Genomic DNA, 15,598 nt, shown 5'->3' on the forward strand with positions numbered 1-15,598 from the left:
AAACGAGACCTAATCGTTAAACTGCTTTATGAGCATTTAAACATGCCAACCGTAAGTCAATTTGCCTTGCGGTGCATTTATCCGTCAGGTAATGAAACCATGATTAAGCACTTGAATCATGAGCCAAGAAAAAAAATTTCACAAAAAAAAATTTATATCCCTCGTTAATTAAGATTCACATAAATTTTAATTACAAATGCATTCATTCTGATAGGAGAAAAAAAATAAAAATTTTAACTCTCTCATGCAAACAAAAGACTTCCTTTGATCTCATGATACTATAGTGTTCAGATGAAACGTTCAAACGGTAGGGAAGAAAGCATTCCTGAAATTGTAAATTTCCCGAAAGCTTTTGCATACAAAATCAAAGTCCGATTTAATTGCAAATTGAAAACATTTATCGCATTTCAAGTATAAATTGTTGTTTTATTTTTTTTATTACATTCAAGAGTAGTAGAAATTAAAAATACAATCAATATGTTTATTGAAATATTTAATTTTTAGCGGGTATAAAGAGAAACAGTGACGTTTCTTCACATCATCTTGATGTGCCTTAGGGGTACGTGATACCGGTTTTTGAAGGAGTCAAGTCTTATAAATCAGGACGTGTTTCCATCTAGGGTACCCATCTTGCTCTTAGTGAAAGATAAACATCTGCATGGGTACGGTAGTCAAAAGAGAATCGCGTAATTAGTCGACGATTCTCTTTTCTTTTTCTCTCGCTGAACCAGTTCGGGAGAAAAAAGGTGTTTGCTACACGTAAAATACCGATTCGATTCACACTTCTTTTAAGCCAACGATCATCAGTACATTTAGTGCTCGATTCTTTTATTCCGATTACAAATAAATGCATCCATTAGATCTGGTACTTATAAACATTAAATAAATTTTCTATTTGCTAAAACAAAGATATTACAATAAAAAATGAATAGGTGGAAGCGTTAGATCGACAGAAAGAGTCAGCTAGTGGATCTACCGTCCCCTTTTCTTTCTCTCTCTAGCGACGCATGCGCATGAACGATTGTTTCTCCCAAAAAGCATCAACGCGCATGCGTTAAGAGACAAGGACAAAAGAGCGAACGTTAGGAATCTAAAAATTTCAAATCAGTAAAATATTATGCAAATATTTGCTGTGTAGGTAGAGCATAATAGAAAAAAACTATTCAACTAAATATTCCGAATCGCTTGGCTAAAAGTATGTGACTGAAAATGTTACGACAAAAACAAGTCATCATTCCAGTGGGAGAAAAAACGAAATTCTTGAATTATTGAATTTAAAGGCCGAGAACGATGTTTTTCTCCTCACACAGTTCAGAAATGATTGTTTGACGCGCAAATAAATTCGATCCTAATGATATAATTGCACCGAAATTGGAATATATGAGTTAATGAACAGCTGCATGTGGAACATGCAATGGACAAAAAAAAGAATTTAACGCTGTCACCGTGCCCGTTGTAATTTCTGTTAATTAGTCCTCTCATGAAGATCGCGCGATGATTATAACTGAGATAAAGAGCTCTCGCGAGCTTTTGGACGGCGCCTACGCTGCGGGAACCCGTTTTCTTCGGTCTTTAATTTGTCTGACCGAAGCCCACAGAATTTTAGTTGTCGTCCCATACATGAACTTATAATATGCTTTTTCACTGTCACTCAGCAAATAAGTGGCATCAACTTTTTTTCTATGGACTAAATTTCTTCCCCCCTTTTTTGAAGTATCAGAATGCGCGGAATATCAAATTAACATATAACTTTAAATTATTATTTTTCTAAATGTTGTTTGCTTTTTTTATTTTTCCCTTGGAAAAAAAGAATTCGTGCAAAATAATTACGAAAAAGAAATTTTTGTTAAACATTTAGAAAATATTGTAAAAACTTACAGTGAGCTGAAGTCGATCGTTGTCATCTTCAGGAAAAAATACACTTCCAGATTTAAATATTTCGAGCAGTCAGTAATCACCTGTTGACTGTAAAAATAGCAAATTTTTTGTGATTTTATACGATCGCGGTTTTAAGAAATACGAACACTCCCGATTTTACTAATATTTATGAAAGTTGAAGATTTTGAGGATGTCATCAAAAACACGTGGTTGAAAAAGAGACTCTCTCACACCTGACGCCAACTTTTGTTGTATAGTCTGAAAATAGAAATTAAAAATTATTTTAGAATAATTAGTAATAAATATTAAGTGTTATTTGAAAATTTTCAAAAACATTTATATTCAAATATTTACAAAAACATTTCTATTTAAATTTTTTTGAAAAGGTTTTTATTTTAATGTTTTAACAAACATTTTGAAATATATACAATTTTTATTTAAACATTATCAAAAGTATTTTTAATTAAATATTTCCAATACTATATTTTTTAAAATATATGAAATAGTGAAAATATTTTCATAAAATATATGAAAAAAATGTCTAAAGATTTCATTTTATGTTAAAAGAATTAAAATCCGAATAATTTTATGAGCCACCCTATAAAAATGCAAATACTTTTAAATATGAAAACAATGTTATTCTTTCAAATGTTTTTTTCCCCTTTTTATTAAAGAAAAAAAAGTAGATGTTCCGATCGGATGGAAGGCCATTCGATTGTCAATTTTACAAAACCATGGTGCGAGTTAATTTCGAATTCTCGCGTCGTTAAACGACCCGGAAACTCGCTTCTCGTTCTCCATCTTCTCTTAGTTAAAACTGTTACGAGGGCTATAATTGTATCCCGCTCGCATGTAACTCCATTACAGTTCGAATTTAATACTGTCGAAGGCGTTAGTATTTTTATTTCGTGAAAATCGGTTTTTATATCTCTCTCTCTCTCTTTTTCTCTACTTTTTTTTATCTCCCACATAAGAGAGTGTAATAACGCTAAAAAAAATTTTATATTTATAATTAGTCCCTTTTTGCGCACGATTTATTCTTCACGATTCACCAAACTGGCATAATGAGGAACGTGTAAAAAAAACTTCAAGCTTAATTGTAAAAGAGTACTTTTAAATTCCAGATGTTCTTTTAATTTCCCCAAATTAAAAAAAAAGTGTAGGGAAAAAAATTGAAGCTCATTAAATCTTTCATTTCGGAGCCATAATTATAATGGTTCTTCTATGAGAAGAATAAATTCATCACTGTGAATTTTTTTCTTTTCTTAATAACTCAGGAATAAAACTACAGTCCGGTTTTAAAATTTATTACAAGTATTAGTTAATTGATATGATAAATAATGTAGAAAAAGGGTGGTAAGAAGTGAAATTAATTAAAAAAATAATTTCACTTGAACTTTAGATTTATTTTCCACTTGAATCACGCCTACGAAATGTTTATATTTGTATTGCAAACTTGAGAGCAATCAGAATTTTACTAGTTGACATAATGAAGCGCATATCCGCCCAATGTTAAAATTTACTGTTTGGCATTCGTAGAAATCGTCAATTGCAGTACTGATTCAAAACATTGAAGAGAAAGTGTAGGAGATTGTGAAGGGAAGATCTTTTTACGATCGGATTAAATACGAAAAGGGATTCTGTGCGTGGTCGTCACTGTGTGCACAGTCAGCAATTTCAGCAACAGTGGGACGCGAAATAATGACTCCCTTTTTTAAGTTCCCACATTTCATTTGATAAAGATCATGTAAAAAAGGATTACAATCAAAAGAAGTTTGTTAATTAGTTCAAAGATCCGATGATACTAAATTTGAAGTGGTTAACTCGATGAGTAAAGTCATCCAATGTGAAATTAGTATGATAACAATTTAAATTCAACAATATTCTACGCTCCCCAAGATACTTCATTTGAAGCTTCTTAGACTATACGATAACAATTAAATTCAACAATATTATACGGTCCCCAAGATACTTCATTTGAAGCTTCTATGATAACAATTAAATTCAACAATATGGTCCTCCAAGATATTTCATTTGAAGTTTCTTCGATATCGCAGCTTCTTTCATTATTTCCAATATGTTAGATTTATTTTATTAAATATCCCCTTTTTCTAAATTTAATTTCTTTTTCAACTTTGGATTCTTTTGCTTCTTGTAATTTAACTCGTAAGTTGTTTCGATTCTTTTATTTATTGGGGAGAGAATTTCTTTTTTGTTTTTGTGAGCGCCTACTTCACGACGGCCCCGACGTCGAGAAACAAACTACCGTGGGGCGCCGCTCTCTCGAATGCTCGATCCTAATCTCGATAATGACGCGTAATGGCTGGTAGCGTGAATGTTGCTCTTTGTTCGTTGCTCCTGAACAAAACCCCGCTCATATATCTATCTCGAGGTTCGAGAATCGCGCCATTTCACCCGTCCGAAAAGAGTACAAGAAAGCCGAAATAGGCGAGCGGCTCTCCTTGGCCCTTTCGTTATACCAAAAACCCCCCCTTTTTCACCCTACCACTCTTGTGAAAAAGGCGAGGTCCAATGAGAGGTTTTAGGTTTTATTAAGGTTTACATGCTGTCTACAGGGCTCACGAGGAGTGCTATCAAAGTTTCCATTTGAAAATTGAATTCCCCTTCTCTAGCTTATTCAAAGTCATTTTTGATGATTTCGGTTCGTATATGTAAATTGTTTTTTGTTCTTAAGAAATTATTTGAAGATAATCAAATTAGTTGTAAGAAGAAATTGAGTACGAAAGGAATAGCGTTACCTTAAGACAATTAAAAAACGGGGGGAAATCAACGTCTCGCGATCTACTTAACCACCTGAAAGCTGTCTCTCAAGTCCCACTCGGCAAATGCATTAAGAAATAGACCCCTTTTTTACCCAACTATTATCCACTATTTGCTTGTTAAAGTGGAATTTCTCCCAGAACAACACACAAGAAAACAATAATTTCTTATGTGGTAAATTCTCGTTAAATCCACCGACTAATGATTATCCACTAACGTAATATGTTTTTACACTTCTAGCGAAAGAATAACTGTGACTAATAGTATTTTTTTTCTCTTTTTAAATTACAGATGTGGTTATGAGAATTCGATGATTACTGGCCCCCGGACTAGAAGCACGATGGACTACCTACGGATTTGCTTCGCATTTTGCACGTTAATTCTCAACAACTACGTTGGACATGCGATAGACACATGTGAGTATACATACACACACAGTTCCCTTAACGAGATGTATCATTATAGTAATCGAACGAACCATCCGTGAAGAAACCTTTTTCGAGGCTCGTTAAATTTCTTTTAAAACCATTCTTTCAACTTGCGTGTGCTACCTGTGATAATCTGTCACGAGAGACCCGCCACACTATAGAAGTCTTAAATTTAATGACCTCCTGATTAACGGATCTAATTTTATCTTCTCGATACTTAAAGGAACACGAAGATTCATTCTTTTTCAATTGTTAAAATTTTTTTCAAATGAATACACATTTTTTTACATGGGGAGTATTGATAGATAACAAATAGACGATACAGTAAATACTAGAAAGCAAACATGCATGTTTGTTTGTAAAACAGGAACATAATTAGTTTCCTATTGTCGTATGGAATTGAACACGTTTCACTAGATGAAATCGATTAGCCTCGAGAACTGCCGTATTCACACTAACAGAGAGACAGAGAAACAGACATGTTTACACCATAAGCTAATAATTTTCACTTCGATCGACTGTACGATAAAAAGCAGGAACTAACATTTCGAAATTTTTTTCCTCAATACTTGCAAGCATTAAACCTCGGTTCGTTTCTGCTTCGCTTCCTTTCCATCCCATTGATTTTAGAGTTTGGGATTCTCTCCCAGGTAAATAGAAAGGAAAACTTGAAAAGTATCCTTTAAAAGAGAGAGAATTTTCGACTTGTTCCTTAAAATCTTTTTCTCCCTGTCTGCGTGACTATTGACTCCAATATTCCCAATCCCTATGTGGCGTTCAGTATCCAACAAATTACAAGCCAGGGAATCATCATTCATCCATAAACTAGGGAAAAACTCCGATCGTTCTCGTAATCCAGACAGTAGAGAGAAATGTAGCGATAGTTTCGCAAAGGAAAAAAAACCATCCATACTGAATTTAAATAAAGCAGACGTTCACTCTTTTTTTTCCTTTAGTTTCGGAATTGAGTACATCAGAAGATTACGAGAGTAGTTAGACGAGACGATGGGATCGGAAAATAGAAATTTATGCTAATCGAATCAATGTAAAATAATTGAGAAAAAGAAAATTTGCAATAAAGAAGATTTACTGAAGGAATCGAAATTCCGAGGCAAAAAAATTATTCTTGTAGAAAGAGACATTTTAAGAAAGGGTATTGCAAAATAATAAAAATTAAAAGTTGTAAATATATAATTTAATTCTGAATTAAATTTTCAAGTCGATTTTAGAGAGCATATGCCGCGAGTAAAAATGCAGTACACAAAAAGCTATTATGAACTTATTTTTTTTTTGTTCTTTAACCTCGTTAAATTCTAAATTCGCTCCAGCTGCACCTGAGTATTTCATAAGAAACACCAAACTTACTTGGTAATTCTTTCAGGGCTATAATATTCCAAGTTTTAACTTTTAAAACAGTTTCTGACCTATACGTGAGGATTAATCCAGCCAGTTCCTTCCATTGTTTTTTTTTTCTGTTGCCGAAACTAATTTTTTATTAATGGAATTTTAATGAAACTATTCGTTACGGAATAATGGTTCCTAAACGGTGACAGGAATTACGATATCCAGAAAAAAAATTGTAATTAAAAATCAACACTACAATTTACTTCTCTTGGTAAATTATAATCGATTGCGTAAATTACAAAAATATTTTATCTAAACTATCAGTATTTCGTTTTGCGGAAATACTTCCTCGAGAAAAAAAATTCTATCCAATTTTCTCTCTAATAGATGATAGAGAAATTAAAAAACGTGACAGAATTTTTTTTCAAGAGCGAAAACGTGTTTATAACTGCATCATCACCTCGTAAGTGACGAGCGATGTGTATGACGGAACCAAAAAGCGTAGTAAGAGAGAGAGAGAGAGACTTTTGTGATTTGAAAGTGATGAGAGTATATATGGTCCTGAGAATTAACGAATTCTCAAACAACTTTCATCTTCTACATCTTCCTTCGCACCCACGCAAAATCGTAAGTGACTTTGTGAGGGCTGACATATAAATAGCATAGTTAAAAGTTAGAACACGAGAAGCCCTGCTGTGAACTTGTAGGCTCAAACCACGTTGGTGAATTCGCGGTTTAAAGGATGAAGAGAAGAGGGAGAGAGAGAGGGATGGTGAATATTTCCAATTTAAGTGGTGGGGGAGAGGGGGTTATAGTTCGCATAAATTGCAAACGTTAATGCAGCCCGCGATACATAAACATGTTGTACAATGGTTGGATTGCGGTCTCTCGTTTTGCACCCCACTCTCTCTCTCTCTCTCAACCCTTGGCCATTTTGTGAACCCCCCTCCCGAATTTGGATTACGATTAGGGTTGCGTCAAGTTTGCAATTACCCTCCCCTTCCACTAATTAATTTTTTTTTCAATATTTATATTCAATTGTGTAAATAACAAATACTTTTATCCCGTCAATTTATTTATTTATATAATATTGATATACTCAATATTAATTAATCAGGCTTGCTACATGTCAGGGAAATCAGGGAATTCAGGAAAAAGTCAGGGAATGTAAAATTGGTCAGGGAAATCAGGGAAAAGTCAGGGATTTTTATTAAAGTAACTGGGAAAAATTAAATTTTGAAGAAGTTACAAATGATTGCAGAAATTCAATTATTTTCAAAAGAAAAAAAATTCTTCTCAGAAATTCAATTACTTTTTAAAAATTCTCGTCAAAATTTCAATTATCTTTAAAAATAATAAAATGCTTCTTCGAATTCCAAATATTTTCAAAAATTTTAATAAAATTCTTTGCGAAATTTCAATTATTTTTAAAAAATTTTCCTCAATCTAATGATTTTCAACATCTACTATTTTTTAATAAAATTTTTCAAAAGAATTTAATTATTTTAAAAAAAAATGTTGATAAAATTCTAAGCAAACATTAAATTCTTTTCATAAATAATAAAAATTTCACAGGAATTCAACTATTACAACATTTTTTATAAATTTTTTCGCAATAATTCAATAATATAATTAATTAATTCATAAATAATAACATTTTTACAAAAATTCAATTATTTTCATGAATAAAAAAATTCATCATACAATTTCACTTATTTTTAATACAATTGTAATTGAATTCCTCGAAGAATTTAATTATTCTTGAAAAATTTAATAAAATTCCTCGAAAAAATTCAATTTTGTTGATAAAATTCTTTATGATAATTCAATTTTGAGAAACATTTATTTATTTAATAATTTTTTTATTTTGGTACTTAAATAATTGAATTCTCTTAGAATTTTCTAATAAAAATTTATTTAAAAATGAATATCAGTTAAAATTGTAGATAATAATTGAATATTAAAAGCATTATAGCATGAATTTTAAAAAATAATTGAAAATTCTTTCGAAGAATTTTAATAAAATTTTGAAAAATAATTATATTTTTTAAAGAATTTACTTAAAATTTTATTAAAAATAATTGAAATCCTGTGAAGAATTTTATTAATTTGTGAAAATAATTATATTTTTCAAAGAATTTACTTAAAATTTTATGAAAATAATTGAATTCCTGCAACGAATTTTATTACATTTTTTTTAATTAATTGAATTCTTTTAAAAAGTTTTATTGAAATAGTAGATTTTTAAAATATTTGAATTTCAACGAAGAATTTTATTATATTCGTGAAATGTAATTAAATTCTTGCAATAAATTTAAGAAAATAATTCCATTTTTCTAGGAATTTACTTTAAATTGTATTATAAATAATTGAAATCCTCAGAAAAATGTTATAATTTATGAAAATAATAAAATTCTTACAACATACGAATTTTATCAATTTTTTTTTTTAAATAATTGAATTAATGTGAAAAATGTTATTATACTTGTAAAAATAATTGATTTCCTGCAACGAATTTTATTACATTTTATTTGAAATAATTAAATTCTTTTGAAAACTTTTATTAAGATAGTAAATTTAAAAAATTTTTGAATTGCATCGAAGAATTTCATTATTTTTCAAATGTATAATTTAATTCTTGCAAAAAATTTATGAATAAAATTTCATTTTTCGAGAAATTTATTTAAAATTGTATTAAAAATAATTGAAATCCTGTGAAGAATTTTATTGTTTATGAAAATAATTGAATTCTTGCAACGAATTTTATTATAATTTTTGTAATTAATTAAATTTTTTTTTTTTTGAAAAATTTTATGGAAATTTAAATTTTTATAAAACATGAAGATACCAATTACTCCGAGTCGAAGACTCGGAGTGATTGATATCTTCATGTTTTATAATAATATTCTTATAAGTTGTTGAATTTTAAAAATGTTGGAATTTTGAATGTTTTGAAGAATTTTAATTCCTATGGAAAAATAATAATTAAATACTTTTTCAAAAAATTAGTTATTGATGTTTGCGAATAATTTTACAATTTAAGAAATTCGTAAGTAAATGTAATAGAATGTTTTTTTTGAGAATCTAATAATTTTTAGAGTAAATCAGAATATTCTTTAGGGTCAGAGAAAAAGTCAAAATTTTGTCTGGAAATCATAGGGAAAAGTCAGGGAAAAACAAAATTAATTTTTTGTGGTAACCCTGTTAATAATCTCAATTCCAAATAGAAATTTTAAATATAATCTCGCAATATTAAATCAAATATTGCAATATTAAATATATTTCATATCAATACTTTTTGTTAATTTTCTTAGTAAAATGGACATAAAGATAGAGGGAGAGAGAGAAAGAATTTTTTTAAAACTAAAAACTCGAATGATCACCTTGAGCATGTTCGCAATATCTGTCAACTTGATTAACGCGTCTCTTTTTATCAGCGTACAAACAAACTTTACACGATATCATTTCCTGTGATTCAGACATTTTTCTGCTATTCAATCGTCCACGAGTTACTCGTTTATTTATATTTATTTATTTTCTTCTTTCCTTTGTTTTTTTTCTCGTTTTGCAAAAAAAAAGTACATTCCCATCCAATGTTGTGTCGATGTTCTCAGTTGAGCTTGGTTCTCAGAATACGTTTCTCTTTTTTGTTGGCTCCTTTAGTGTGTACAATTACGTTATAAAATTCATTGTAATGAAACCGGTAACGTCATGTATTATAAACAAAAGTGAAATAAAAATTAATGTGAGAAAACATTTTCTTGTTATTAAAAATAGAAATAAAGGAACCTAGAAATGTGAGAATAAAAAGTAATTTGTAATTTATACAATCGATTATAATTTACCCAGTGAATTGTAATTTTCAGTTTAATTACAATTTTTCGACTTGTTATTTTTTTTCTCAAATAATTTGAAATAATAAAAGAGTAGTTTTTACGAAATACTCTTGAGTTCTATACGCAGTTTGGTATGGAAAATTGAACAACTAGTTGATGCACATTATTGATTCGAGAGAAAACCATTATTATAAAGTTGCATATGCTGCATTTGAACACAGTTACAATTGGATTATAGCGTTTGTCAACTTTGGTATACACATTGAACACGTGTGCATTGCGTGAGGCTCCTTCCACATCTCCATCTCATTCCAATTATCCCGGACCCCCATTAGTGAATCGAAAATGCCGAAATTATCGCTTCATTCACCCCATTGACGGTATTAACATAACGATGCGACAATTAACAACTCGTTATTTTAACCCACATCAATTTATTTTTCATCTTTAACTAACAATTTTGGCTTTCTAAATTATATGTACAAAATATATACGTATATGTATATATTTAACCATCGTTCAATTACGGAAATTGCGATATTATCATTTTCTGCGTTTTAATTAAAACGCTTTATCGACTTGAGTGAATTTAATTAGACTGGTTTTTTTTTAATTATGTAAAAAGAAATTTTCTTTTTTTTCATGACCGGGGAGAATACAGAAGTTCTTATTTAGTATGTGTATTTATAAAGTGACTGCAGTTTATCGAGTTCTTATCCTGTTTCTTTCTTGGTCTTTGAGATAAGACACACGTACGAGTTTATGGTGAGAAAGATGATTTGAATAGTGGATTATTTTATGGTTTAATTATCCATCAGACTTATAGTGATATATAGTGGCATTTTTCTCATGAGAGATATTCATTAGCGGCATTTTTTTTTGAAGTGTTTTTGTAAAACGAAAGAGGAAGATTGTAATTTTATTATTTCTTTTACGAGGCTAAAGTATTCTCACAGTTTTATGATTTTTCGACTAGTTTTTTAAGAAGTACGAGGCCTTTGTTTTTTTGGCGGCAGTAAAAAATTAACCGGTCCAGGTGAAATTTGACCGTAATATTCCAGAATGTTTTGCGAGAAATTTTGTTTGCGAAATGGGAACAATTCATTAGGGAATTAATGCAAATGGCAATTCGTTAATTATTAGTTAAATTCACCATCTCGGGGGAAGGAAATAAATCTGATAGTATAATTTGATGGAAATTAAGAGGAACTTGTTTAAGAATTAGACAATAGTTCTCAATTTGTAATTTTCGTTTTGGTTTTGTCAATTTTGATGAATTGAATATTCGTGAGTAAATTGAGAGAGGGAAAATAAACGTCATGCAGGTCATGATCTTTAGTGAAAGACCCCTTTGGCTAGAAATCGCAACCGAAGGGCTGGGAGAAATAACCCTCGCACGCAATTCGAGTCGGTGATTTTCGGGTGGGTATCCACGTTCGTAAAGCATCAGAGAGGGAAAAGGATGGGCGTAAAAGTAGTACTTCCGCTTTACCAGTCGTTGTGGCGCCAAAGTGAGTGAAAGAGAGAGAGAGAGAGAGACCGTATTCCTTTGCGCTCGTGCGCAAACACTAATGTCTGGTGAGCCTCTTTCTTACCCTCAATTTTCTGTTTATTTTCCATGTTCGAGGAGGCGAAAATGCTTCCTCTCTTTGCCGGACAACGCCATCTCCTTGGCGTCTGGCTTTTGTCCCAATGGGACCTTTAGCCCCTTTCCCTTGCTCCGAACAACTTTTCTTGTTTCCGGTGTTATTTGCATTTGAATAACCAAAGTCCTCCTCACCAGCCCCCGCACCCCGTCAACAAATTGGATATATTTCTGTTTGCTACAATTTACGGACAAACTTTTTTAATAGTTGATGGTACGAAATAAGGTGGAATAGATGAAAAAGGGATCGATCCTCTGTGTTAGGGTAGTGGAGATATTCATCTTAGATGTTTTTCTGATGATCATTCAAAAGGGGATGGAAGATGTAGAAGGATGTTGCAGTTTTTATGGTCCTTCTAGGTAAATTATAATCGATTGTGTAAATTACAAATACTTTCATCCTAATTGTCACTATGGAAACCTTCCGTATAATAAATAGCTCCGTTTTCCGTAAAAACCATGTTATTTCTGATGATCATTCGAAAGAGGGTGGGAGTTCTAGTAGAAGGATGTTGCAGTACTGATGCTGCAACTCTTCTAGGTAAATTATGATCGATTGTGTAAATTACAAAAACCTTTATCCTAATTGTCACTAAGGAAACATTTGGTATGACAAGTATCTCCGATTTCCACAGTAACCAATGACTACCGTCGCTAAGGAAACTGTTGCTAACTTAATGGTTACTATGATACTATGATATCGGTTGCTATGGCAACATTTGCTACACCTGATTTCCTGATTACCATCCCTAAACAATCAAATCGTATCAAAATTCTCATAAAACCACTTCCAAAAACCAAAACACAACAAAAAATCATCCCTCCACATTTCCATAAATAAATTGTAAAAACAATTTCAAAAAGAGAAAATAAACCTTAAAAGTTATTGAGAAAAACACATGCTACGAGGATTGGCCTGGATATTTTATGAAGAATGTGTGTATATAAATGGTCGAGGGATATCGGTAGGTAGTCATTTCCAATCGACTCGATATACTTTTCTATCGCAATGTACTATCTTTACGACCATCGATTGGTCTCACTGCATGGTACTTCCGGCGCTAGGGACTTCCCGTATGAAACCCCTCGCCACCCTCCCTCACTCTTACTCTCTCTCTCTCCCTATCATCATGACTACTGGTAGCAAAACGATGCACATCTAAAACGCGTTGTGAAGCAGGTTTCGATCCATATGTATTTATAGACATCCTGAGGTAAAAAAAGAAGAGGAAAGAAGCATAGCGGCGCAAGAGATGTAAGTTATGCGACATTTGCCCGCCCCAGCCACTCATTTCGCGTCCATAACTCTAAAGAGTGACAGTCCTGAACGGAAGGGTTGTTATATACTCTTCTTTCGGAGTCTAGGGAAATTGAATACACCACTGGCCCTCGGGGTGTTCTCTCTGGTCGCATCACTGTCAAATTGATAAGCACCGGTTTTTTTTACCTTCCCCCAACTCAGCTCTTATCATTCTTCAGTCAAGGGAAGAAAAAAAAACTTTTTATCACATTTTTTTTGTCCTCACTTTTCACACTGCTTTTCAACTCTTTTTCTTCTTCTTTTTTTCGCACGAGGCGACCGACTTCCGCAATAGTGAACGAAAGAAGGCAAGGGCAGAAGTAGGGAGGGAGGGAAAGAGGATTTCCTGTGAAGTAGTTACCGGGGATTTAAACTTTTCAGGTTGGTTTACCGCGATTAGGACTCTCCCCCTCCTCCCTTCTACTCTTGAAAGTGAAGATTCGAATGCCCAATCCGAATTTCGAGATTTCAGTTTCCAAACTGTGGAGTTGAAAGATTTACGATTGCAGAGAATTTCATGATCAATTATCGAGACTTGAAATATTTTTCGAGTCAATTAAGAAGTTAAGATTTTTAAAGATTACTATCAAGTGTATTTTTTTACAATTGGAAATGTATAAAAAGAATGAAAATTCTTATGCTGGGAAAATTAATTTGCATAAATAGATTTAAGCTAATTGGTGCTTATAATGAATGAAGAGATGGAATAAATCTGGAAAAAAATACAATCAGAGTTGCTTTCATGGTGCATAAATCTTCATCGTAAGATTTTCTTACTTAGTAGATTTAATTCGACCCACTATCCTTTTGTTACAATCTACTCTCTCCTTCTCTCTCTGATTATTATTAATGACTGCGTGCAACGTTCTCGGCTATGGCATTTACAATCCCCCACCACTTCTCTCTCTCTCTCTCTCTCTCTCTCTCTCTCTCTCTCTTTTTATTCACTTTCTTGCTGCTTTTCTATTTTAAGCGTGGGTGCGAATGTAAATTAATTACTCCTCGGTTCTTTCACGAAAAAAAGGAAGAAAAGAAAACATATCAGACACCCCGCGCCTTATTACCGAACGATATTAAAACATAAATCGTGACTCAATTAGAAATTAAGTCCCGGTCCTCCCCAGAAGGCTCTTTCTGCTAATAACTCACAAGCAAACTTATTCAATTTACAAAATAAACAATCTTCCGTTTTCTCCAATTTTCAATAGTCAATTCTTTTTTGAATTTGCAATTTTATTTGGGTCAGAACTATAATTTTACAGAACTAACAAAAAATTTAATTATAACTCGAAGAAAAAAATTTGTGGTTTTTTCCATTTTAAAAACGATTTAAATGACATAAAGTTGTCCCCCCGAAAAACGGTTCTTGGTTACAACTCAAGTTGATTGTAAATAATCGTTATCCAGCATGATACAACACGTTCTTTCTTTTATATGTTTACAGCACAATGCATCGGCCCCTTGGGAATGGAGTCGGGAGCAATTCCTGATGCTGACATCACTGCCAGTTCCAGCTTTGACAGCGGAAACGTGGGACCACATCATGCACGGTTAGTATTTGCCCACACTTTTTATTATTTCCCAATTTACTCTTCCATCATCAATTCAAGGAATTGTCCCCTTTTCAGTTTAATTACATATATACAATATATTTGTAACCACAAGATATTATCTCCTATTCTCATCAAAATCCTTCTGGATTTTTTTCATTCATAACCTTTTTTCAAAATTCGTACAAAGAAATCACAATTAAATATAAATTAATTCAGGTTACACTAAACTTTTAATATTTTAAGATAGTTCAGGTCAAGCTGATCAAAAATTTTTTGGTCAACCTAACAATCAAAAGGATGTTTAGAACAATTCTGGTCAAACTAAGAAATTGGTTCTCTAAAATTTTGAATTAATAATTTTCTGTTAGATCCTGTACAATATTTTTTAGGTAAAACTGCAATGTCTGGACAATTTTTAATTCAAAATTCCAGTTCAGGTGAAAAGGATCCTAAGGTTAGATGATAATTTAATAGAATATATAATTTAGCCTTGTACCAGAATAGTGCAGATCAACCCTGGAAAATATTCAACTAATAAATCCCAACGTTTTAGATTAGGAAAGGTCGGGTCAGATTCTCCACACACACAATAATCCAAATTGAGCGAAATATAAAAACACGTCATTCATAGATAATTTTCAATCACTCGCGATGATTTCACATTGAAGCAAAAAATCACGAATCATCAATTTAAATTGAACCCAATGAGGAGGACATTATTCATTCTAAAGAAATAGATGATTTCACCTTCTCTTGCCATATTGAGAATTGCGACTAGGGATCCATTAGATTAATCACTCGATATTCAAAGAATCTTTAATTCAAAACCATCC

At 31.9% G+C, this 15,598-nt stretch overlaps 1 protein-coding gene and 1 long non-coding RNA gene across 2 annotated transcripts in view; one reads left to right on the top strand and one right to left on the bottom strand.

The window, feature by feature from the left end:
* Nucleotides 1–2,116, bottom strand: part of LOC122508372 — a 46,811-nt gene extending 44,695 nt beyond the window's left edge. Inside the window, exon 1 of the long non-coding RNA XR_006302226.1 lies at nucleotides 1,879–2,116. This is a non-coding gene — a long non-coding RNA (uncharacterized LOC122508372). The remainder of the gene's footprint in view (nucleotides 1–1,878) is intronic.
* Nucleotides 1–15,598, top strand: part of LOC122508343 (discoidin domain-containing receptor 2-like) — a 128,575-nt gene that overhangs the window by 98,322 nt on the left and 14,655 nt on the right. The window contains exons 3-4 of the mRNA XM_043621630.1: nucleotides 4,951–5,075; nucleotides 14,657–14,762. Coding sequence (XP_043477565.1) covers nucleotides 4,970–5,075; nucleotides 14,657–14,762 — 212 coding nt within the window. The 5' untranslated portion in view covers nucleotides 4,951–4,969. The remainder of the gene's footprint in view (nucleotides 1–4,950; nucleotides 5,076–14,656; nucleotides 14,763–15,598) is intronic.

Source organism: Leptopilina heterotoma, unplaced genomic scaffold, assembly GCF_015476425.1.
Source record: "Leptopilina heterotoma isolate Lh14 unplaced genomic scaffold, ASM1547642v1 Lhet_114, whole genome shotgun sequence".
NCBI classification, from domain to species: domain Eukaryota; kingdom Metazoa; phylum Arthropoda; class Insecta; order Hymenoptera; family Figitidae; genus Leptopilina; species Leptopilina heterotoma.